The sequence below is a fragment of the Monopterus albus genome, unplaced genomic scaffold, assembly GCF_001952655.1.
Source record: "Monopterus albus unplaced genomic scaffold, M_albus_1.0 scaffold394.1, whole genome shotgun sequence".
Taxonomy (NCBI): Eukaryota; Metazoa; Chordata; class Actinopteri; order Synbranchiformes; family Synbranchidae; genus Monopterus; species Monopterus albus.
Genome location: NW_018128274.1, coordinates 579,830 through 605,292, shown reverse-complemented (window position 1 = coordinate 605,292; position 25,463 = coordinate 579,830). Strand labels below are relative to the sequence as shown.

The 25,463-nt window shown below is 40.1% G+C and overlaps 3 protein-coding genes across 8 annotated transcripts in view; 2 read left to right on the top strand and 1 right to left on the bottom strand.

The window, feature by feature from the left end:
* slc15a1b (solute carrier family 15 member 1b) overlaps nucleotides 1–12,356 on the top strand; it is a 13,624-nt gene extending 1,268 nt beyond the window's left edge. Inside the window, exons 5-23 of the mRNA XM_020586104.1 lie at nucleotides 45–164; nucleotides 252–351; nucleotides 4,192–4,282; nucleotides 4,381–4,464; nucleotides 5,232–5,314; nucleotides 5,494–5,580; nucleotides 5,667–5,756; nucleotides 5,951–5,995; nucleotides 6,105–6,137; nucleotides 6,249–6,337; nucleotides 6,643–6,724; nucleotides 6,809–6,925; nucleotides 8,645–8,788; nucleotides 9,261–9,307; nucleotides 9,951–10,058; nucleotides 10,144–10,255; nucleotides 10,348–10,485; nucleotides 10,777–10,884; nucleotides 12,138–12,356. Coding sequence (XP_020441760.1) covers nucleotides 45–164; nucleotides 252–351; nucleotides 4,192–4,282; nucleotides 4,381–4,464; nucleotides 5,232–5,314; nucleotides 5,494–5,580; nucleotides 5,667–5,756; nucleotides 5,951–5,995; nucleotides 6,105–6,137; nucleotides 6,249–6,337; nucleotides 6,643–6,724; nucleotides 6,809–6,925; nucleotides 8,645–8,788; nucleotides 9,261–9,307; nucleotides 9,951–10,058; nucleotides 10,144–10,255; nucleotides 10,348–10,485; nucleotides 10,777–10,884; nucleotides 12,138–12,356 — 1,897 coding nt within the window. The remainder of the gene's footprint in view (nucleotides 1–44; nucleotides 165–251; nucleotides 352–4,191; nucleotides 4,283–4,380; nucleotides 4,465–5,231; nucleotides 5,315–5,493; nucleotides 5,581–5,666; nucleotides 5,757–5,950; nucleotides 5,996–6,104; nucleotides 6,138–6,248; nucleotides 6,338–6,642; nucleotides 6,725–6,808; nucleotides 6,926–8,644; nucleotides 8,789–9,260; nucleotides 9,308–9,950; nucleotides 10,059–10,143; nucleotides 10,256–10,347; nucleotides 10,486–10,776; nucleotides 10,885–12,137) is intronic.
* A 2,213-nt stretch (nucleotides 12,357–14,569) lies between these two features.
* Nucleotides 14,570–23,422, bottom strand: stk24b (serine/threonine kinase 24b (STE20 homolog, yeast)). 5 transcript variants are annotated; one of them, XM_020586078.1, is made up of 12 exons: nucleotides 23,097–23,418; nucleotides 22,458–22,563; nucleotides 20,396–20,626; nucleotides 20,157–20,213; nucleotides 19,910–20,018; nucleotides 19,463–19,620; nucleotides 17,727–17,912; nucleotides 17,484–17,632; nucleotides 17,177–17,300; nucleotides 16,928–16,996; nucleotides 16,205–16,341; nucleotides 14,570–16,052 (listed from the first exon to the last, which is right to left on the bottom strand). In XM_020586078.1, the coding sequence occupies exons 2-12, from the start codon at nucleotides 22,497–22,499 to the stop codon at nucleotides 16,016–16,018; spliced, it is 1,299 nt and encodes a 432-aa protein (XP_020441734.1). In that variant the 5' UTR covers nucleotides 22,500–22,563; nucleotides 23,097–23,418; the 3' UTR covers nucleotides 14,570–16,015. The 5 variants fall into 5 exon arrangements, with proteins under 5 accessions (XP_020441734.1, XP_020441733.1, XP_020441738.1 ...); XM_020586077.1 differs by having other exon boundaries at nucleotides 22,458–23,418; XM_020586082.1 differs by lacking the exon at nucleotides 22,458–22,563 and having other exon boundaries at nucleotides 23,097–23,182.
* Nucleotides 23,423–24,400: 978 nt separating this feature from the next.
* Nucleotides 24,401–25,463, top strand: part of LOC109951520 (sodium-driven chloride bicarbonate exchanger-like) — a 64,722-nt gene continuing 63,659 nt past the window's right edge. For both annotated transcript variants that reach the window (XM_020586073.1, XM_020586072.1), the window contains exon 1: nucleotides 24,401–24,499. In XM_020586073.1, the coding sequence (XP_020441729.1) occupies nucleotides 24,452–24,499 (48 nt within the window). In that variant the 5' untranslated portion in view covers nucleotides 24,401–24,451. The remainder of the gene's footprint in view (nucleotides 24,500–25,463) is intronic.

Sequence of the window (25,463 nt, the reverse complement as noted above, 5' to 3'; positions counted from 1 at the left end):
TTAATTTTTTGCTCCTCCCTCCTCCTCCTCCTCCCTCTGCACAGGACTATTGTTTATCTGTCAATTGTTTATGCAGTGGGACAGATCATCCTGTCTGTAAGTGCTGTCAATGACATCACAGATAAGGACATAGATGGCACCCCTGACAACATGGCTTTACACATGTGAGTTGAGCACACACAGAATGGTATAACATAGTGGGAATACAGTGGATAAACAGACAATGTGTCTGTGCTGTGTTTTCCCTCCAGAGCTCTGTCCATGGTGGGTTTGCTCCTTATTGCTCTGGGAACAGGTGGAATTAAACCCTGTGTGGCTGCTTTTGGTGGAGATCAGTTTCAAGAACATCAGGTTGGATGTTGCTCAAGCACACACTCATATTGTATGATACACAGTAAATCAAATCAAATTTTATTTGTATAGCACCAAATCACAACAAAAGTCATCTCAGGACACTTTACAAAGTAAGGTCTAGACCTTACTGTTATCAATATTATTACATAGGGAAAACCCAACAAATTCCCCTTGAGCAAGCACTTGGCGACAGTGGGGAGGAAAAACTCCCTTTAACGGAAGAAACCTCCGACAGACCCCGGCTCTTGGTGGGCGGCCTTCTGCCTCGACCGGTTGGGGTGAGTGGATAGAGGAGAGACAAAAGAAGAAAAGCAACAAGACACAACAATCAAACACTGATCAGGTCGATGTGGCCGGTGACTGCTCGTCAGAGACATAGAGCTCCAGGGCCAGGGCAACCTGCAGAAAGGTACAGGGAGAGAGAGAGAGGACACACTACGGGAGAAAGGAGACACAAAGTTAGTAATGTGTAATGGAGGCATATAGAAGCATAGGGAGAGAGAGGAGAGGAGAGCAGAGCAGAGCAGGAGGGGAGGGGAAAGAAACTCAGAGCAGCATGGGGCCCCCCAGCAGCCTAGGCCTAGAGCAGCATAACTAAGGGAAGGCTCAGGGTCACCTGATCCAGCCCTAACTATAAGCTTTATCAAAAAGGAACATCTTAAGTCCAATCTTAAAAGTAGAGAGGGTGTCTGCCTCCTGAACTGAGACTGGGGGTTGGTTCCATAGGAGAGGAGCTTGATAGCTAAAGGCTCTGCCTCCCATTCTGCTTCTGTGGACTCTAGGAACCACAAGTAAACCTGCACTCTGAGAGCAAAGTGCTCTGTTAGGATGATAAGGCTCTACGAGGTCTTTAAGATACAATGGAGCCTTGTCATTAAGGGCTTTGTATGTTAGGAGAAGGATTTTAAATTCTATTCTGAATTTTACAGGGAGCCAGTGGAGAGAAGCTAATATGGGAGAGATATGATCTCTCTTGCTAGTTCCTGTCAGTACTCTGGCTGCAGCATTTTGGATTAACTGGAGGCTTTTTAGGGAATTATTGGGACATCCTGATAGTAAAGAGTTACAGTAGTCCAGCCTGGAAGTAACAAATGCATGGACCAGTTTATCAGCATCACTTTGAGACAGGATGCTCCTAATTTTTGCAATATTGCGCAGGTGAAAGAAGGCAGATCTAGAGACTTGGTTTATGTGTGATTTAAAGGACATATTCTGATCAAAGATGACTCCAAGGTTCCTCACAGTAGTACTGGAGGCAAGAGCTATGTCATCTAAAGTAACTATATGATTAGACAGCAGATTTCTAAGGTTTTCAGGCCCAAGCACAATAACTTCAGTTTTGTCAGAGTTTAGAAGTAAGAAGTTACAGGTCATCCAGGCCTTTATGTCTTTAAGACATGCTTGAAGTTTGACCAGCTGACCTGATTCATTTGGCTTCATAGATAAATACAACTGAGTATCATCTGCATAGCAATGGAAATTTATGTTGTGCTTCCTGATAATATTGCCTAAAGGGAGCATGTACAAAGTGAAGAGAACTGGACCTAACACAGAGCCCTGTGGAACGCCGTGACTAACTTCAGTTTGTGTGGAACATTCGTCATTAACATGAACAAATTGAAATCTTTCTGATAAATAAGATTTGAACCAACTTAGCGCAGTTCCTTTAATCCCAATAACATGTTCAAGTCTCTGCAGTAAGATGCTGTGATCAATGGTGTCAAAAGCAGCACTGAGATCTAAGAGGACAAGTATGGAGACAAGTCCTTTGTCCGAGGCTAGGAGAAGATCATTGGTGACTTTCACCAATGCGGTTTCTGTACTATGATGGACTCTAAATCCTGACTGAAAATCCTCAAACAAATCATTCTTGTGCAAGTGGTCACATAACTGCTTTGCAACAGCTTTTTCAAGGATTTTAGAAATAAACAGGAGATTGGATATTGGTCTTTAATTAGCTAGGACACCTGGGTCAAGAGTAGGCTTTTTGAGTAGAGGTTTAATTACTGCAAGTTTAAAAGCCTGTGGAACATAACCTGTTAATAGAGAGAGGTTAATCAGATCTAGTATGGATGTGTTGATTAGGGGAAAGACGTCTTTGAGCAGCCTGGTCGGGATGGGGTCCAGGAGACATGTTGATGATTTAGATGAAGCAATTGTTGAGGTCAACTCAGAGAGATCTATAGGGGAGAAGTAGTCCAAGTATAAATGAGGTCTTACAGATGTTTCTAAAGCCATTGTAGTAGATGGCACATCTGCGAGAGCTGTGGGAGTGGTCCGACCAATTTTTTCTCTAATAGTTGTGATTTTATTTGTAAAGAAGCTCATGAAGTCATTGCTGCTGAGATCTAAGGGAATGTTAAGCTCAACAGCACTGTGGCTCTTTGTCAGCCTGGCTACAGTGCTGAAAAGAAACCTGGGGTTGTTCTTATTTTCCTCAATCAGTGATGAATAAAATGCGGTTCTGGCACTATGAAGGGCTTTCTTATATGTTATTAAACTATCTTTCCAGGCTATGAAAAACTCTTCTGACTTAGTGGAGCGCCACCTCCTTTACGCAGGAAGGCTGCAGTACTATCAACAAGATTATCGATTTGTGTGGGAGTAAAGTTAAGGTGGCCTCCTTCCACTGTGTTGGCAAACGGCACTGAAGTAGATAAATTATTTCCTTAAACTTGGTAACAGCATTGCCAGATAGACATCTGCTGTAGTGGAATTGTTTCCCACATAGAGTATAATCCATTAATGGAAATTCAAAAGTTATTAGAAAATGGTCAGACAGAAGAGAGTTATGGGGAAAAACTAAAAAACACATTACAATACAACTTTATAGTCAGTTTTTATTTTAAAATTTATTATTTCCATTCACTGAAATACTGTGTACATGGTAAGTCTCTACAAGCTTTGTATCTTTTAATTTGGGCAGTTTATCTCGTTCTTCCTGTCAGATCTTCTCAAGCGCCATCAAACAGATGGAAATATCTGAACTGCCATCTTCAGGTCTCTCCACAGATGATTTATGTGATTAAAGTCTGGCCTTTGACTGGGCCACTCAGGGACAGTCAGAGACTTGTCCTGAAGCCACTCCAGCATTGTCTTGGCTGTATGTTTCAGACAACTGTTGTGCTGAAAGGTGAACCATCAGCCCAGTCTCAGGTCTCTGCACCCTGGAGCACCTTTGTTCAAGGCCCTCTCTGTATTTAGCTGCATTCATCAATCTCTCAATTCTGACCAGTCTCCTGTCCCTGCTGCTGAAAAGCCCCCTCCCATAGCATGATGCTGCCACCACCATGTTTCACCATAGGGATGGTATTAGCAGGTGATGAGCAGTGGCTGGTGTTCTCCAGACATAGTGCTTGGACTTCAGTTTTTGTCTCATTAGACCAGAGAATCTTTTTCTTCATGCTCTCTGTTTGATAAACTCCAAGCAGCTGACATTTACTTATGTTTCACTTTGTCATTATGGGTTATTGAGTGTAGATTGATGGGCATAATTGACCAGCATGCAAAAGCTGCATGGGAATTTCTGAAGCCACTGTACATGCTGGACACTGGTATTATCTCTCTTTCTCTGATACACAGCAATTAAAAAAGATATCAGCTATCAGTGGCATCTGGTCAGCACTTCTTGTATCTATGTTTCATTCCAACTACTTGGTTGTTAATTAACAACCATGAATTAATTTCTCTCAGTGATTTTATAAGTGTTCAGGGCCAGGGAGAAAGATTACCCTATAATATTAATGACACAGGTGAAATAAGAGTTTGGAAAAATGTATTTATAAATCTGTATCATGTTTTCTGTCTCAGACTTGTTTAACATCCTGTGTCTAACAGGAGAAGCAGAGAAGCACCTTCTTCTCCATCTTCTACCTGTCCATCAATGCTGGCAGTCTGCTGTCCACTCTCATCACTCCCATCCTCCGAGGTAGGGCAGGGCACTGAAGTCAATCACAGGCCATAAAATATGTATCTGACACGCATATGGCTTTAAAAATTGTGTTTATATCTTTGTGTGACTTCCAGGTCAGAAGTGTGGTATCTACTCTGAGCAGCAGTGCTACCCACTGGCCTTTGGTGTGCCTGCTGTTCTAATGGTAGTCGCTCTGGGTAAGAACTAGTTTTTATAAACAGCTCTACTGTCTGTATGACCAGTGCTATTTTGATAAAAGGCATTAATACATTAATATTAAAAGTCTCCTCTGGATGTTTTTAAAAATGTTAATTATTTATTATAATAATTTGTGCCTGGTGTTTTATTACCAAAATTAAAATGATTAAAATTACATATACTTTTCACCTTCACTGAAAAATCCAGAATCAATGAATATATGAATATAGTTAATTTCAAATGAAAGAAAAAATTTGAATGACATGGGCATATACTGTCATGTTGCATTACGGGAACTGTAGGACCCAGTGTTTATGGCATACTAGAAATTAAACATCAGGATATCTCAGCCTCTGCTACTTCAGTTTTGATTGTTTTTTAAAATCTATCTCTGTCTTGTGAGCCTCTCCAACATAATGACAGCATAACCCTGCATGGCTGGAGTTCCCCTTTAATAAATCATTTATAAATACTTTTACAGTTAAGAAATAGGCCATTTGTAAAACAATAAACATCTTAATAGTTTTTAGTATGGAAAAATGATTTACTAACCATTCAGAAACCTATTACAGTAGTTACAACTTATAAACCCTTTATTGCATTCAGTAAAGTATGTTTTATAGGAAGATGGTACCATAAGATAAGAGATAACATAAGATAACTTAATGGTTTTCTACAAATTATGTCACTTTTTCCTGGTGATTTCCTATGACAAACAGTCACATATTCATATAGATATGTGTGTTTTATATGTGTGTCTCTGCAGTTGTGTTCATTATTGGAAGTAGGATGTACAATAAGACTGCCCCTCAAGGCAACATCTTGGTGAAAGTCTGCAAATGCATTGGGGTGAGTGGCTTTTTAAAGACGACCACGTTTGTCTAAATATTTTTCAGCATCACAGTGGTTTTAAATAGAATGTAGGAATAGCCAATTTCTTCAAACTTTAGTGAACTTTCACTTACAGCAACAAAATGGATTCTGGTTAGAAACAAAACTCAGGGAAATGTCCTTTCATCTATCTGTAGTTTGCTCTCAAGAACCGCTTTAGGCATCGTTCTTCTCAGTACTCTAAGAGAGCCCATTGGATGGACTGGGCTGAGGAGAAGTATGATGTAAGTGCAGTATACACACAAACAAGCAAATACAAACAGCACATTCAGTTATATAAGAAGTGTAATGATTTCTGGTTTTGGTCTAGAAACTCCTGATTGCCCAGGTGAAGATGGTGCTCAAGGTGCTGTTCCTCTACATCCCTCTGCCCATGTTCTGGGCTCTTTTTGACCAGCAGGTAGCTACCTCTGTCCTCCCTCATACACTGTATGTGTGTGCATGAATGTGATATTTTTAGTCCACTAAGCCATTCAAATAAGTTTCTAATTAACAGCAAATTTCAGTAAAAACAGAGATAATAATTCATACCTAAAAGTGTGCTGGCAATGGCAGAATCCAAAGACAGACTAATAAAAACTGTCTCCTCCACAGGGCTCAAGATGGACCATCCAAGCAACAACCATGAACGGTGATTTTGTAAGTTTTTTTAAAGCGTTTTTGTGACGTCACACTTTCAATGCTCAAACCACAGAATAACTTGCTTCTAAATGAGATTCTGTCGTTCTCCTTTTTTTATTTTCAACAGGGATTTTTCGTACTGCAGCCTGATCAGATGCAGGTGAGGCACTTGTGTTGATTATACCAAGGTGTAGTGTCATTTGTTCTACATGCTATTGGTGTAAACTGATAGAACAGCCTTTAAAAGAGTGACTCGCCTTCTTCCCACCAGATTGTCAACCCTATCCTGATACTGGTTTTGGTGCCAATCATGGACAGTGTGGTCTACCCACTCATTTCCAAGTGCAATTTAAACTTCACGTGAGTTTTTTATTCCTGTATAAAGGAAAATATTACATTATTCTAACCCTGGAATATAGGTATAATTTAGTCGCTTAGTACCTTTTATTCACATGTATGATATCATTTTCTTCAGCACTTGGCTACAGTCTGACTCATCATTATCATTATGTCAGTTTAATTTATGTATACAGCTGCCACGACCCAAAATACAGGAAAAATGACAGCCCAAATAAACTGTTACTTTGGCCTCCTGAAACCATAGCTATAGAGATACAAAGATGAACTCAAATGTGTGTGTACATGTTTGTGTGTTTGCTGTGCAGACCATTACGGAGGATGACAGTAGGGATGTTCCTCGCTGCTCTCGCATTTGTGGCTGCTGCTCTGGTCCAGATAGAGATTGATGTAAGAATAACAGAAATAAAAGCACACTGGGAAATGTACAGTAATCACATGACCTTACGAGGCGCAATTCTGTTCCTCTTCTAGAAAACCCTGCCTACATTCCCATCTGGCACAGTGTCCCAAGCAAAGTTCATCAACATGCTAAACAAACAGCTGGACATCAAGGCTGGACCCAAAGAGTTTACCTTGCAGCCTTTCACGGTACTCTCGTTAATATAAGACTCAGTACACAGACACTAAATATTCAAATGTACTAAAACTTAGTCACCATGTTCATATACAGGTGCATCTCAATAAATTTGAATATTGTGGAAAAGTCCATTTATTTCAGTAATTCAACTCAAATCATGAAACTTGTGTATTATATAAATTCAATACACATAGACTGAAGTAGTTTAAGCCATTGGGTCTTTTAACTGTGATGATTTTGGCTCACATTTAACAAAAACCCACCAATTCACTATCTCAATAAATTAGAATATGGTGACATGCCATTCAGCTAGTCAACCCATAACACTTGCAAAGGTGTCCTGAGCCTTCAAAATGGTCACTCAGTTTGGTTCACTAGGCTACACGATCATGGGGAAGACTGCTGATCTGACAGTTGTCCAGAAGACAATCATTGACACCCTTCACAAGGACGGTAAAACACAAACATTCATTGCCAAAGAAACTGGCTGTTCACAGAGTGCTGTATCCAAACATGTTAACAGAAAGTTGAGTGGCAGGAAAAGGTATTGAAGAAAAAGATGCACAACCAACCGAAAGAACCGCAGCCTTGAGAGGCTTGTCAAGAAAAATTGATTCAAGAATTTGGGTGAACTTCACAAGGAATGGACTGAGGCTGGGGTCAAGGCATCAAGGGCCACCACACACCACCGTGTCAAGGAATTAGAATAGTTGTCATATTCCTCTTGTCAAGCCACTCCTGAACCACAGACAACGACATCAGAGGCGTCTTAGCTGGGCTAAGGAGAAGAAGAACTGGACTGTTGCCCAGTGGTCCAAAGTCCTCTTTTCAGATGAGAGCAAGTTTTTTATTTCATTTGGAAACCAAGGTCCTAGAGTCTGGAGGAAGGGTGGAGAAGCTCATAGCCCAAGTTGCTTGAAGTCCAGTGTTAAGTTTCCACAGTCTGTGATGATTTGGGGTGCAATGTCATCTGCTGGTGTTGGTCCACTGTGTTTTTTGAAAACCAAATTACTGCACCCGTTTACCAAGACATTTTAGAGCACTTCATGCTTCCTTCTGCTGACCAGCTTTTTGGAGATGCTGATTTCATTTTCCAGCAGGATTTGGCACCTGCCCACACTGTCAAAAGCACCAAAAGTTGGTTAAATGACCATGGTGTTGGTGTGCTTGACTAGCCGGCAAACTCACCAGACCTGAACCCCATAGAGAATCTATGGGGTATTGTAAAGAGGAAAATGAAAAATAAGAGAGCAAAAAAATGTAGATGAGCTGAAGGCCACTGTCAAAAAAACCTGGGCTTCCATACCACCTCAGCAGTGCCACAGACTGATCACCTCCATGCCATGCCGAATTGAGGTAGTAATTAAAGCAAAAAGAGCCTCTACCAAGTATTGAATACATATACAGTAAATGAACATACTTTCCAGAAGGCCAACAATTCACTAAAAATGCTTTTTTATATAGGTCTTATGAGGTATTCTAATTTATTGAGATAGTGAATTGGTGGGGTTTTGTTAAATGTGGGCCAAGATCATCACAATGAAAAGACCCAACCGCTCAAACTACTTCAGTCTGTGTGTACTGAATTTATATAATACACAAATTTCACCATTTGAATTGAATTACTGAAATAATTGGACTTTTCCATGATATTCTAATTTATTGAGATGCACCTGTATACCAAAGACTGAAGGACATATTGATGTTGAGTCATCTAATTTTTCCTATAGGCCAGTGACGATTACTTGACATCTGACACACCGTTAAACCTGACTCTGGGTCCTGATGCTGCTTACAAACTCAATTTACCAATGGGCAATCGGAGTACCGTGGTCATTACTCGGGATGGACCACAAAAACCCTGCCCTACAATTGTGAGCATGCCTACAGATAGGAATAACATCTGATTAAAATGACATTTTCTTGTCTGGTCCACCATATATATTTGTACTCTAAATCATTTCCTGTGTTCCTCTTTGAGAAAAAGGTCTTAATTTGGACAGGCTCATGTCCAAATTAAGAACCATGCCTTTATTTCTAAATTCCCCTGCTCCCAAGTCAATGCAAACTCAAAGTTTTTCTTTTCCATAAAATTTACCCAGTGTACTGATAAATTCAGTGCAATGTCCAGTGCCAATTCTACATTATACAGATTCTATGACAAAAGGAGCATTTATGATAGTTCCCGATCTATATAAAGGCTTGTTTTTAATTATATAAGTAATAACAACTATTAACAATATATTTAAAAAAAACAAGTTGGAATCATTTTTGACAACAAATGCCTGTTTCATTTACTCATGAATTATATCAAATTTAACACTAAAGTATCTATCTATCTTTTAGTTCAGTGACCTCAAATCAAAGCCGGATCAGGGAGCTAATGCTATCAGGCAAGTTTCAAACAGTTTTTAAGATTACAGGAATGAACTTGTATAGAAGGCCTGAGTGGCAATGTGTAATTACTTTGTTGTTTCATTTTTTTATGGTGGCTTACAAATTTTTATTTATTTATTTTTTTGCTTCCAGCAAAGTTGCAGAGGTAAACTGATTATTAACAACATGATTGACTGTAACATCCAAAGTTTTGTTTTGTCTTTTTTTAAGGTACAGAAAGATTAGATATAGATCAGGCAATGGCAGAGAAGATGGTTGTTTTTTAGATTTTTGCATCCTAACCTGTTTTGCTTGCTTTAAACAAATCAATATCTACCTCATGTTTATTTTAGGACACCTTGGTTGGTCTTGACCTTTTAGTTAGGAACCACTGCTTTAGATGACACATGTTATGGACAGAAAAGCCTTGAAAAGCCATGAAAAAATGATGGTATATATTGTAGTTATGTTACATTAGCTGTTTAGCTAGCCTGTCATAACAACAAGCTATTTATATTTTTTACTAAAGATCTTTAGATAACTTAAGGACCAAAATGAACTGCCTCAAGATTTTATTCAAACAAGACAAATGATTTTAAGATTTAAACGCTGTCACTGAGTTTTTTATCATTCGATGTGTTCTGACTTCTTCTTCCCCAGATTTTTGAATGGCTTTGCCTCAGATCTGAATGTAACAGTTGGGGAGAAAGACTTTGGGGCCATTTACACCAACAATGTGTCAAGATATGAATTGGTGCCACAGGGAGAGTATGAATATTTCATTATATACCAAAGTGACATATCACATACTAGAGAAAAGTCTTTCCTCTGACTGGTGCTTTTCTTATGTCAGTGCTAAGTTCCACATCAAGAACAATGGACAAAAGTGTATCTACAGCCAAAAACTGGGCTTCGGCAGCTCCTTCACCTTGATCATTCAACCAAATTTCACAACTGAAACAAATGTGAGTCGTGGATACATTCTGCACCACAATATAGCCTGAGTGTAACTTTGTGACTAAGGTAACACCTCTGGGTATCTGTCTGTGTTCGGTAGTGTGGAAAGAGCATCCGGCCAGTGATGGATATTGAGCCTAACACTGTACACATGGCCTGGCTGATTCCCCAGTATTTCCTCATCACTGCAGGAGAGGTGGTCTTCTCTGTCACTGGCTTGGAATTCTCCTACTCACAGGTTGGAAAAGACTGAAAACATAAAAGAAGCACTTGAAAATAAAGTCTGACCTAGCATCAAATATGTAAAGATTGACAGTTTCTTGATGTCTTTAATCCATTCCTTTTGCTACTTTATCTTTATCTATATTATCTTTATCTTTATCCTTTATCTACTTTATATTTCATTTGTATTTTGTGGCATTCATGTGAACGGCAAAGTAAGAATTTCATTGTACAGGGAAACGTGTTTCTTAACTGTGCATATGACAAATAAACACTTTGACCTTTGACCTTGACCTTTGCTATCCAGGCGCCCAGCAATATGAAGTCTGTGCTGCAGGCTGGTTGGCTGTTAACCGTTGCTGTGGGAAACATCATTGTGCTCATTGTTGCAGAGGCTGCAAAACTCCCAGATCAGGTAGGCGGATTATATTTAACCATCAAAAATCACAGAATTCATTTTGCACTCATGCTCTTTACAAGGTGTTTCTTGAATAATTGTAAAACCTCTGTGCAGCAGCCAAACTACTCATCTCTAGGTTTTTTTCATTTTACCGGTTGTGTGCCCATGCATACTCAACTAAAACTGGACTTTTTAAAAATTATTTAAAAAAAACCTAGATACTGGCAATGGAAGACGTATTCTGGTCTTTTACTTACATATGGAAGCACATATTTGACATAATTGAATGAATGTGAATTATATCAGCACCTGAATAACATATTTTGAAAATGTATCATTATGGAATACTTAGTTTTGAAAGTTAAATACAGATGAATTTATTGCACTGTAATTCACTTTGACCATCATTTTTCAGAATTTGTGGCCTGAAATTCACTTTGAGAAATTCTCAGTAATCAGTTTCAAGTTGTGCAATTTCCTAACTTTAATTTTAGTATATGTTATTTCAGGAATCTCTAGGTCCACTCCGAGTTTTCTACAGTCAGCTAAGGGTTATGCATTCGGAATTACCACATTTCGTAAAGTGAGACCTAAACGATTTAAGCAACTTTTTAGCCAAATAAATCAAGGATGTATGCAGGTAAATACAGTAAATACAGTGTGTAGTACCTCCAAAAATAGTGCACCCATCTCAAAAATCAACACAGTCTGACGTACCTTCACATTCTCTATACAAAAAAGATTAGTGCGACATTTTGGAAATATACAGGTGCATCTCAATAAATTAGAATATCATGGAAAAGTCCATTTATTTCAGTAATTCAATTCAAATAGTGAAACTTCTGTATTATATAAATTCAGTACACACAGACTGAAGTAGTTTAAGCCAATGGGTTTTTTAATTGTGATTATTTTGGCCCACATTTAACAAAAACCCATCACAATTAAAAGACCCATTGGCTTAAACTACTTCAGTCTGTGTGTACTGAATTTATATAATACAGAAGTTTCACTATTTGAATTGAATTACTGAAATAAATGGACTTTTCCACGATATTCTAATTTATTGAGATGCACCTGCACTTATCTACTTCCTTAGAAAAAGTCTGATGAAAAGACTCATATCTGTTTGTTAAATATGAAGTGGGAGCCAGGAGATAGATGAAATTACCATAAAGACTGGAAACGGGAAAACGGCTTTCCAAAATGTCAGGCTGGTTCGTTCAACTGAACTCCAAATTAACATTGTGTGTGTTTGTGTTCACTAGTGGGCTGAGTACATCCTCTTCGCCTCTCTGCTGGTATTAGTGTGCATCATCTTTGCCATAATGGCCTATTTTTACACCTACACTGACCCAGCCAAGATAGAATCCCAGTTTGACCAGATGGAACCTGAAGAGAAGAAGAAGGAGAAGAGTGTGGAGATGGAAAGAAGGAGCTCTGACTCCAGCTCTGATGAGGAGGTCAACAAACAGTCCAGGATTTAAAACTCTCCACTGTGTTTCCCTCTGCTTATACCGTTTGAATTCTGCTCAGTGCTGTGCTTCATGTCCTTTGGTCATTTTGTCAAAGCAGTCCCGAGCACTGCTGGACATGTAGTGGTTAGAATGAACGGACAGCCTGAGTGAAACAGTACAGAAGTTGTAAGGACACAGAAGGAGGACTTAGATAGTTAGGCTCTTGGTGGACAGTGTCAGTGAAGGATCTTGAAAGGGATAATTCAAACACTATTATCACTATTCTATCTTAAAATCTTGAGAGAATATTCTGTTGCTTAAGTTACTCATGTAATTAAAATTCCTGGATCTTTACTAGTCATTCATTTGTGCTTTAATAAATTTATTTTTACAGTGATTTATTTTGCACTGTGTAGCAACATCTTTATAGAATTTTTGTTCCATAGTATGTGATAACATACTGGAGTACACATACAAAGAAACCATTTGTATTTATTTCCAAGCACAATGTTGTATCTGTTGTAATACTGTAATTCTTACTTTTATATATAGTGCATGATATTCTCATATGCTCCAGGTTAAAATCAAACACAAAAGACTGCTTATTTAGCCAAAAATATTTCATCATAGTCCACATTGAAGCTCATATTTCATTTTCGTTAGGAAGGATACTGCCTTGTCATAATGGCCGTTCATCAAGAGGTTAGAAAGGTTTTGTTAAGCCTGTGCATTAGCCTCCTTTTAAATAAAGGTCTTTTTCTGAACATTAAAAATTGGCATATACAGTGTATGGATAAGTGAACAAAAAACATAAGAGTAAGCAATGGTGCTTTATAAATTTCATCTGCTAAAATGACGGGGGAACTATGGACTCTAAGTGATTTTACCATTTACACAAGGATGATGGTCCCAAACTAAATATGCTCCTAACATTTCATAAATTATGGGCAGTGGCAATTTAATGCATCAGCTGTTCTTGCGACCTGAGTGAAAAAATGGTGGAATATAGGAGAGGAGAGGGGTGATTAAAAAATAGCTCAAAAAGAAAATGAGACCAGCACTAACTCTAAAATTGAACAAATTTAACTGAAATTTTCAAAAAGGTTCAGAATGACAAAGTGGCAGGCACGAACCCTGCAACTCAGACAATTAAAGTTATTTCACAGCTCTCTGGCGACAAATGCTAATGATAGCAGAGTCCCAAGAAGACCACAAGAAACGGTGAAGAAGACCAGATAGTGGCACTACCAGGGCTGGACACTGACTCAAAAGCAACTGAACCATGCACAGCAGGGTATTTAAGACAGCTCCAGCAAACTGGAGAGACTCCCAAAACTGGGGGAACATAAGCACTGTTGAGCAGTGGGCCAGAGATCTTATACAGCATTGATCCCATCACTGACACCTGCTGTACATACTGGGCCAAAGGGGATCTGGAGACTTGTCAAAGCACATCTGTCTACTTCGGCAAGTCTGGGTTTAATTCTAATGCTTGTTATTCTGGCATTAATATGTTGCGGACTTTGTACAGCTTACAATGCATCTGGTGTGGTCTCTTTGCTGTTGTGTTGAACTGTTGAAATATGTGATGAAAAATAAATAAGGTGAACTAATGTACAGTATGTTTGTTGTAGTGAGGATAGACCTGGTAAATCAGTTTCTTGTGGTGATGGTAGGAAAAGGGCCAACAGACAGATCAAGCCCAGGGACCTATGACAGGGTTCTTACAGACCCCGAATGCTTAAATATTGTACAAGATATCAAAGTATTGGCTACACAATTTGATTATAAGCTAGTTATATCTATCAGTCCCCCATTTGATCACAAAGCAAATTGTAGCCAAGAGGTGGTCTAGACACAGGAAGGACATTAAGTTAGCATTAGATCTTTATTTCTCATGTCACTTTGAAAGCTTACATTTAACTTTGAATTCTCAAATGACACAAGCAAAGATTATATACAATACTAGAAACTGTCAGCTATGATAAAAGAAACCAAATGTACACATTTTGCAGTTTTTTTTTTCTGGAGCATATTTTTGCCAGAGGCAGGTGCGCGTAACATATAAGCATTCCTTATTTCCATACTTAAATCTTTGCAGTTATAAAAATATCAGATATTTCTTAATTTCTTTCAATCCCTGTGTTGACAAGTGCGTCTTGATGCAACTCTTCAACATTATTGCTGCATTAGCACAGTAGTAAATTGTGGAACTCTTAAGTAAACATATAGTAAAACATGGCTATTTAGCAACTTTTTTTTAATTTTTTCCCCTCATACAAGTTCCTTTAAATAACACTTTAAAGTGCAAAAAAAAAAAGATCTGAAAACTGGGGGAAAAGGTGCAACTCATACTATAAACATTGGGTGAAAGCATAAGAGAGGACATGGCACTTATATAGCACATTGTGGATGTAAGAACAGCAATGTCTGGAGTGAGGGAACGGGGATTGTGTTGATTCCTATGGCTCATCTTGTCCTGATCTGCTTTAATTTGGCCATGAGCGGGTGTCATGAAGCGATTGCCAGTTATTCCTCATCTCTACTTCTGATTCTAAGTAATGCTAGGAATAAATTACAAGCCAAGGAAAAATAATACTTCACATGGTATTAACATTTCACATAGCCCAAAGCGGTTCCCCTTGAAACTGTCCTCAGATTCACTAAACAGTTATTTATTAACAGCTGCTGACACTGATCTACTTCATTCTTTTGGTAAACAAAGTGAAATTGTCTAACCATACTGCAAGTATGACTACAAAGACTAAGGAAAGGCTTCTCCCTCTAAACAAAGTAATTTCATAGTTTGTTAAATAACTCAGCGGGTGATTGAAATGGACGATTGGAACTCAGTCATGTAGAAAGAAAACACTGATGAATATTGAACTGAATTTCAGTGATGAAATGCCACAACATAGATGCATCTCAAAAAGGCAAGGCATTTTCTGTTCTGTCTGTTGGAGTAACTTTAAATATCTACTTTTAAACATTATCAATATCTGCAAAATGCACATGACCATTTTGTACACAGTGATTTTATTTCCCGCTATGACAACTTGTAATCATGTAGAGCGTGGCAACCCCCTTCCCCTTCTGCCTTGGAGAACAAAGTCCACTTAAAGCACTTTACCTGAGGTTTGATTAAGAATGCTGCAATTTGCTTAAACAGGGAGTGTTACAAGAGCATACACACAAACATGCTCGCAGATGGCACACACGCACAGCTTGCACACAAAGATAATATCCCTGCAGGTTCATCAAGCATGCTTTCAGAGGTTCTGGGGATATGACACCTGCATTAAGACGGGGACTGAAGACTTGTCCTGGATTTGATGGAGATTTTCAGCTCCCATGTAGACACACGGTGATGTGAAGCTGCAGAAGTCTCACATTTCCACAGCCCAGAGTCTGTCTAGCCTGTTGCTGTTTTTCTGGTGGGTTGCTCACACCTCAAGTCCCATCATAGCCGATTCCACGTGCTCTGCTGCCCCCCCCCAAACCTCTCCTCATAAATGAGTACGAGAAACTCTGGAGAGCTTCTCGGTTATTATCCATTTTGAATTTCAGTAATTTTTACAGGCTAGGTTAGCATCCCCCCACACGAGACGTCAATGGTGCTGATTTACTTGACCCCTGACTTTTAACTCTCTGACCAGTCTGTGCTGTTTGGCAGGGGTGGGAGCCAGTCACTATGGGGAGGAGGAGGATGTCCTGCTTGTAGAAAAACTGAAGAAAAAAAAAAGTGTAGATAAGAATGGTACAGGTTAGTAGATGGCATCTAGAGCCCAAACTTAAAAATGCAACAATACAGCTAAAAATCTGAGTTCCATGAACACAGATTTGCTTTTGTGGATAAATTCTGAGTGGAATACACTTACCTCTGGAGCCTGTGGACCATGTGGACTACCAAGGAATCAGAGATGCTGGGGTAGGCCTCTTCAGCCAGCAGGATGGCCTCCCTCAGCTCATCTAAGACCATGGGGTTCCCGTTCACCTGCTCCTGTCTTGCCTTCAGCTGGGAGGGAGGACGCAGACGATGAACCAATCTGAGAAGTCCAATAACCAGTCTGGGCAGAATTCTGTGACATGTCCAAATCTCAAAACCTAATGTGCTGTTGTTCCTCCGTGCGCTACCATAATAACTCAGACCCACTGATGCGTGTACTGTACCTCTTTAGGTGCCCACTGGCATCTGGGTATCAAGACTTTGGCAGCTGATCCCTAAAGTCCTGTAAGTTAGTAGGTGGAGCTGCCATGGATCAAACTTGCTCACATTATCCAACATCCTGTTGCTGGTTCATGGTTTGTCCCTCCCCTGACTACTGTTGGTAGGTTTGCACTACTTCTGTCATAGCGTCTAATATCTCAGACCATGACCTGTGACACTGTTACAATGTTACGTTATTTGCTTCATCTAGGGGCGGACATGATGCTTTGGCTCACTGGTGTAGTTGACAATTGATTTAACTAATCAGTCCAGCTCTACTTGGAACTGGGAAACACTACTGAGGGTGCTGTGTAGAGTTTGGATCCTAACCTATTAAGTGAGAAATCATGTGTGAAGCAGATTCATTTGTAGCCAGCCTGATGGAGCTTCTTACCTCAGCTAATGCAGGATAGATGACTGTGGCCAGGCTCTGTGAATAAGGCCTCTTTGGAATGTCTTTTGTCTGTGGAAACAAAGATGTGTGAAATTGGGATAACAGGAGAGTGGAGGCAAGTTAAAGTAGCACAGCCTCACCTTAGGGAATTTTTTTTTTTTTAAACAGCACAGCATGCATTTCCCTCCAAACAATGTCACACCATTTTAGTATGCGTTAGTTCTTATCAAACAGTGCAAATGGTCTCACCTGGTCTGTTGTCCCCGACTGCCCCTCTCCGTTCTGCAGCTTCTTGGGGTCCTTCTCTCGGATGGTGAAGATCCAGTCATCGTTGCCAAAGTCATTCCCACCTGACGCCTGGCAATCCTGCTCTCTGAATGGATTTGAACATATCAAGTAAGTAATGAAGCCATGTGTGATAAGTGCTTAAAGCTCATCATAACAAATGTAGGAGGATGAGTCAAAATTATCATGAGATGAAAACTAATGTAGAGGAATTGTGAATACAGTGTACTGTATTTTCACAGTACACCAGGAAAAGCATCAACAGACTTACGAGTCAGACTCATCAGAACTGGACTCTGTAGTTCTCGACTGCTCCGTCTTCCACCTCTTGTACTTGTCCACCAGCTCCGTCAGGTAGGAGGTCTTTTTTGCGTGGCGAACAATCAGCTTATGCTTCAACAGCTCTTTGGCAGTTGGCCTCTGTGGACATGAAGAGAAGCAAGAGAGATGAGAGCAGGATCAAGTCTGTACTAACTAACTAAATAAATCCCTTAAATGTGGAAAAGCCACTCACAAAACTCGGTTCTTTGTTGAGACAGGCCTCGACAAACTCCTTGAGCGGTTTGCTGTAGTTGCCCTCCAGTGTAGGTGGGTTGTTCTTTGGGATGAGGAATAATACCTTCATGGGATGGAGCTCTGAGTGAGGCGGTTCACCTTTTGCCAACTCAATGGCTGTGATTCCCAGAGACCAGATATCTGCCTGGAATGCATAGGGATGTATAGTCATAACTTTGCATCCAGAATACATAGACAATCAGAGCTACTACAACTCCTTACAGTAATCCTCCACTTACTTAATTTTGAGGTTCTGTGACCTTTGACCAGCAGTGTGTAAAGCAGCCAGAAAACTGTGCTTAAAATTACTGAGTTGTAAAAAAACAAAACAAAACAAAAAACTACTACTTTAACAACTTTATACAGTCAGTCTCAGTCTGCCGGAAATGACTGTGCATCTCAGCAGAATAAGCACATACTGTAAATTTGTGGTCCCCAAACCACTGGTGTTTTCCAAATGCACAGCAGTGCAAATAACTGTCAAAGCAGCAATGGAAAGATTTCTTACTGTGAACATAGCTCAAGGAAATACAGTTCAGCCAACAACAATACTGTGAGTCACCTAAAAAAATTGAACTGTCTGTGCTGTGAAAACTACTTGGATTATTTGTGGCTAGTGGGAGCTAACTGTCCTACACCTGAATGCCTCAGCTGCATGAAAAAAAAAACTGTCAAGTTTGGCAATGGTACTAAGTGATCTCAACAGACATCTCGAGACAAAACACTCCACATTAGCCAGCAGTCATGCGACGTAAAAGACGAGGGTCACATGACTGATGGAGACAGTTGAAGAGGTCTATTAGCTGCTAGCTTGTGTAGCTGTACTACAGAAGAAAGTAAACACTGAAGGAGCTCCCAACTCGACTGTCTCTGAAAAATTCTTGTTAATCAATCTGCCCCATTCTTTTAATTAGAATTAAAAAAAAAAAAAAGACTGAAGAACAAACTCCACAAAGCCACCCTCCCACAAAAATATAAGATTAAAGCCATACCCATCTTTGGGAAAATGCAAAACATATTTTGAAAATGACTGTTCCAGTATAAATGGCTTTCCAAACGCTGTATCACAGTTTTATTATCACAGAATTCACCAACTCCGTTCTGACTAAAGAAAGGTCATCTGACTAGAGAAAGATCAGACAATAGAGTTGAAACCGCTCAGTGTTACTGCAGTAAAAAGCCATCAAACAGCATTTTCAAGAATCAGTATCTAATGAAAAAAGAAATGCCACGTTAACTGCCTCCTCCAGTCATGTGACCTTTAATGCAGTACAGTATATGGCGTTTCCTCTTTGCTGTCACTTTAGTGTTCTGCTCTTGATACCTGAACTGAGCCCGATGGGACCCCTTGGTACCTGAAGGTTCAGGTCAGGTTCAGACAGAAATTTAGAAATTGCTCAGGTTTGGCCACATAGGTCAAACTTTAGGCTGAACAGGTGTATTTGCACTTGTAAATGAATCCATGCTTTTTCTTTAGTGGAGGATAATTTAAAGTGCTCTGGATATTAAAAATTAAAACGATGAGCCGGTGAAGTGCACAACAACGCTATCCATGATTTTAGATGCATGAAGGCCATAGAAAAACACCACACAAACTCAGCTGCATCGGGCTTGGTTTAGGTTCGGACAGAAATATTTAGCCTGATCCATACTCTAGTGTACAGTATAAATAAAACCCAGTGGCTTTGGCCTCACCTTAGAGTCATAGGCCGACTGTTTGATGACCTCAGGAGCCATCCAGAAGGGTGTGCCCACAAAGGTGTTGCGTTTGATCTGGGTGTCAGTGAGCTGACCAGCTACTCCGAAATCTGCCAGCTTCACCTCTCCTTGCTCAGACAGCAGCACATTGGCAGCTGTGGAGGGAAAGACAGGTTGTGAGATGCTATACCTCTGTCTATACTATTTATCTGCATCACCAATTTATTTCATAAAGAGGGAACCACTATCAGAAGCCTTTTAGCATTCACCTCAGGTCCCCATTGTGGGATCAATAAAGTCCTACCTACCTAATGACAATACAGACTATATCATAAATGAAACCATAAGTGGGCTTCAATACCATTAACCTGCTATGTGATATTTGTGTGTGCTCAGTGACACATTTAGTCAGCTGTAGACTGTGCCCTATCAGCTGTAAGATACCTTTGATATCCCTGTGGATCTTCTTCTCAGAGTGCAGATACTCCAGGCCCTTGAGGATCTCTCTCAAGATTGTGGCGATCTGGGTCTCATCCAGAGCACCAGGCTCCATCTTTGAAAGAAAAGCATTAGATAAAATATCACCAGCCCTATCCTTTATGAGACTTTACTATTTACTAGATACACGTGCATCAAGATTAACAGATAAGAAAGAAAGTGTGGCAGAAACCTGGTGCAGTGAAACACATACCAAGTCTAATGCTGAGCCGCCACCTAAATACTCCATAATGATCCATAACTTTGTGTCCTGCATCAGTGAAGACAGAGGCGAAAAGAGAGAGGTCATTTATTAAGATGGGTACTGGGTTATTGAGAGGTTGTCTGAGCCTACAGTAACTACTTTTAACGCAGGATTGCTCAGGGAAAAATGTATGTAGAAGATGAGACATATTGGAGGTTTGACTTGTGCATGTGTGTAACAAGCATCACCTTCAGGTATGAGCCATAGTACTTGGTGACAAAAGGGCTGTCGCACTGGCTCAGCACCGTGATCTCCTGCTGGATGTCTTCAATCTCGTCCTCTGCTTCCTCCAGGTCTATGATCTTGATGGCCACAACCTTCTGGGTGCGATTGTCAATGCCTTTGAACACCTCGCCAAAGGAACCCTTGCCAATGCGTTCCAGCTTGGTGAACAGCTCCTCTGGGTCCACTTTGGCATTCTGGTGGGGAAGGGGAACAAAGCAGGGAAGGAAGGGGAAGATGGATTTATGGAAAGAAAGACCGAAAAAGGAATGTTTGAAACAAGTGACAACTGGGGAGTTAAAAGCAAACACCAGCCATTCTTAACATTAATTTACTGCCAGCAATAATTTGTCTGTGTACAGAGATAGAAAGATAAACATCCTTCTCACTTTCTGAGAGTTCAGCATCACATCTCTAAATGTCTCATTTTGTATGATCAACACAATCATAAACAGATGAAATCAGTAAATAATCATATCCGACACTTTTTGCTTGAAAAGAACATTCTGTGAAGGTCCTCCAAAGTGTTTGACTAAAACATATTTTCATACTACAGAAGTCAACCTAAAAATAAAACATTTCCATGAAAAGTTTACTGGTCTGGCAAATCTTTAGAATCATTTGATTTGTGTTATGTTTTGTGAGTCACTGTCCTGTCACCTCTTTCATATTTTTGTGGGTTTTGGACAGACCGGGTGCTTGTAAAAGATCTCTAACATCATATTGCTTTTACAGCCAAACAGGAAACTCTCAGGCATAATTCTTGAGGCCACAAGAATAAAAAAGACAAATCAAGTAGCTTTGCTTGATTTCAAACTATGTTAGGGTGGTCAGACAAAGAAAAGCTTTTTTAAAAGCCAGGGGATGTGCTGACATATTCAATGAATACAACAATAACTAAGGCATACATCCAAATTTTCTGTAGCACACTGTAGTGTAATGAAAAACCAACCTGAATGCTACAGGAAGTGACTTAACTCTCCAGAGGCTGTTATGTGGGAAATGCAAGCGCAGGCGCTGACAAAAACAACTTCCTTTTATGAGCTCTTTTGGGTAGAGAAAGGGTCAATACCGTCTGTTTTGAGATAGCTAAAAATTAAACAGCATGACAGGACCTTTTTGGTGCCTTGAAAGATATTTATTCAAGAAACTAAACAGTGATTCTGCTAATGGAAAGTGGTGCAGTGATACAGCAACGAGTTTTATTTAAAAAAAAGAAAAAAAGCTTTGTTAGAAAAGGTTCAAACTGGAACAAGCGAAAGACAAATGATGACTGCTGCTGCCAAATTTACATTTTACTCTGCTGGGGCAAGACCTATATTGAACGGGTAACCTGTGAAACATCTGATTCCACTTGTCTCTGTGTCCTGTAGTTAATTTGGGAACACTAGCTGCCTTCACATTACTCGACTTACTTTAAAACAAACAAACAAACAAAAAAAAAACCCTGCTTACAACACAGGGAATCTGGTGCATGAAGCAGTTTACATTAGAGCAGTTAGCACCTCTAGTTATCTACCCAACACAATGATGTCCTATAGGCACTATCCTAAAGATAGCTGCTGAGTCGAGAACAAGACTCCCGAATACTGAGTTAGAAAGCTCCGTTGCCTTCCAGTGATAACTGAAATATTGGAATTTCGCATCCAATGTCCGTCTTGCTGTTGCAAAAATGTGGCATTCAGTGGAAGTCTGCCGTCAATGGCAACACAGCAAAAATATAAACTAAAACGTGCCCTATGGGTTATAGTTTGCCTAAATAGTTTGGACACGGCATGGCACGTATTTGCTTTCGTGTTTGAACTCATGGTAGCATAAACATAACAGCAGTGCATCATAAGATGATTTCCAATATTTCCCGACAGCATCAGATTTTACGAGGCTTCCTACTTGGGTCCTAAAATACCCCAAATCACTGAAGGGTGCAGTGCACAAAACCACAGCAGGGAATCACAGACTGGTACATTTTGTTCTGGTACTGACCTAAATGACTTATTGAGGAGCAAACCGTAAAGACATATGGCTTACCTGCATCCCCGGCAGGTTACCCTGAACGGGAGAATGGGCCATGGTGATGCTGCCTGGATCTGCGCCTCGTCCAACAACGCAGAGCTGAGATCTCGCTTTCTCCCACCTTTATGTTTACAGTTTCGGATGTGGTACCGTTAATGTCAGCAGTCCTCCAGAATACCTGGTCATCCAGGCCTACTGACAACTGTCTCCGGTACTTTTATGTAGAAAATGTCCTTCGCTCACACACTGTTGTACCTTTCTTGCGTCGCAACAACCCCAAGTTTTCCCAAAAACAGCGGAACCAGCTAACTGACGCTTGCTAACGCTAAATTTGAAACTGCAAACAAGAAATCCGCAATGTTAGCTTGCTAATCGGTTGGCTAAGCGTTAACTAGTGCGTTAAATGCCATTTGCCACTCAAGGAAGCAAACTTTAATTCTTAAAAACTATCAACTGACAACAGCTATTTATTTAAAAAAATGTCCCAACTGTCACTTTCTAAACACGTATTCTCTCACTAACGGTGTTGTTAGCTAGCTAGCCAACCCACGCAACGACCTGACAAACATTCTGTCGGTGAGCTGACTCGGAGCACAATTTGTCTGCATAACGCAAATGTCACCCACAAAACGGAATCATAAAAAAACTGATTACCCAGTTTTTATCTTTGCGCCAACTTATCTTCAGCAGCTGTACAGGTCTGGTTTTTGCGGTAAATATAACTCGCCAATGTTTTTGTTTCCTCCCTCATTTTCCTCCCGTACTCTCAGCCATCTTGTTGGTGCCGTGACGCCTGGCTAGGCGGATCCGGATTAACAACATCCTCTTTCATCCAGGTGCTGATTTAGGTGGATGAACCCGGGTCCCCAGACCTTTTTAAATCAACGATACATAACGAGATCCATATGAGTCCTGTATTTACACGAAATCCTATGTGACAACATTTTTATCGGCAACTGTGCTCTGGTCCAGATTGACTGAGAATGTACGGTTATGGGTAATTAATAGATCAGTTATCTTTTACACAACTGTACGCCGAATACATTTACTGATTGCGTTAATTTTCTGTTCTGCATGGGGCCTTGTGAAAGTCTCTCAGGGACCACTCTCTTGGGAACCACTGGCTGGTAATCATACTGAAATGCACTTTTCTTCATTAAAAGCTGCCTTACTTTAGTAACTTTATACTTTTGTAACACAAATGCAATATGAGAGTAACCTAAATCGAATTTTGATCATAGTGTAGCCCCGATCAATTTAATGGACATTTCTTGAGTGTGACCACAAGAGGGCGCCAGTGACTAAATGTGCCTGCAGACGCATCCTTGTGTAATGTGGATACTGAAACCGGTGCATCATCGCGTGCTGCGGCTAGAATTAATAATGGAATGGTCCTGTATTACTGCAGCTGAGAGGCTAATTATATATTTGTGTCTGACCCGAGAACAGAATCTGATCATAATGATAGCTGCGGTTGTTTTCAACCTGGTCGAGGGAAACTGAGTAAACATGGGTAATTCAGAGAAGATACTGCCTACACATTAGGAAGGAATTGCAGCATGATTGTATGATTATTGCTGCAGCCTTTAAATTGGATTTCACTGTTAGGAGGGATCATGGGTTCTATAGGTGATAAAACACAGAGATCTCACAGAACACTGTTGTTTAGGCTATAGTGGAGAGTGTTAACATGTCCCCCTAAACAGGCTACAAGAGATTTTCATTCGAAACCTTGTACAACTGTGTGGCAGAAAATACATATTTATGAAGGAATAGCCCTCACAAATTAATTTGTAGATGAAAGTGTGCGCAGAGCGGCTCTGGTTTGCGAGGCTCATCATCGCTGCGTCCTGAGCTCAACGCGTGTACTGGGAAGCACTACTTCCCTCCTCCATGCGTAAATTATATAGGGCAGGGCGGGAATGATTTGCTACCTCCATTTCAGAAAACCCGGCCGAACGGAGTAGCACATCACGACTTGATTATTGTGTAGCCAAGGCGAAACAAAAATGGACATCAAGGATCAAGGAGCTCAAATGGAGCCGCTCCTACCAACGGTAAGAGAAAATAGATATGTGTTTTGTGTTTATATATTCAGTTTCATATAGCTTTTGAATCATAGACAAACCTGAATGGACTGTTGGTCCCCAGTTTATGTAATTGTTCTTTAGAATAACGCAGACACAGTCAGGATTAAACGCTACATCAATATATGATTCATATTCAATGCATGTGTATTTCAGTATGACCCATATATTGACTGCTTCACCGGTGGTGTGCCTCTTTGATATCATGATAAATATGGATGTTGCACATCACAAATTGGCATGATTGATATGTTTCCGTGTCCACAGTTCATATTTGAGCAACAATATTATTCAAACTACACCTGTGCCCTCACGCAGTGCGCATTTGTAATGCTGAATCGGTTGATACAATGTTACACAGCAGCTACAGTTAAAATTCACTCTATTGCCTGCATAGAAAGGATCCCCTTTGTCTTTCAGCAAAATCATGGTTTACCAAGTTGGCTGTTCATTTTATGTTCACTTTTATCAAGCTGTTGCTTTAAGTGTACTGCTGGTTCAAGATGCTTCACCAGTGAGGAGACAGAGGGAGGTATATTCCTCATCAGTTAGATGTATGAGATCACTGTCTTTATATATTTCCACAAGGAGATTTGCTGGTTCATTGCAACACTTTCATAGCCTATTTTGAGTGTAGAACACTTGATATGACATGATAATCTGATTCTTTCACATGCGTACTGTACATGATAGCCCTGGCGTCCCTCCCTTCTTTTGAAATCACCATCCATCCACCTCTGACTTCTGCTAACTAGCATCTCAAAGACGTTTTTATTCTCTTCAGTATGGGATCAATTTGTATCACATGTTGGTGGAGTACAACAAGGAGCAAAGTGTTCCAAAAATGTGTCCTGTCAGGTCAGAGTCCTCTGAGCATACTGTCAGACTTTCAAACAAGCCTAATGTCTCAAGCCCACCTCTGCAGTCTGTCTCT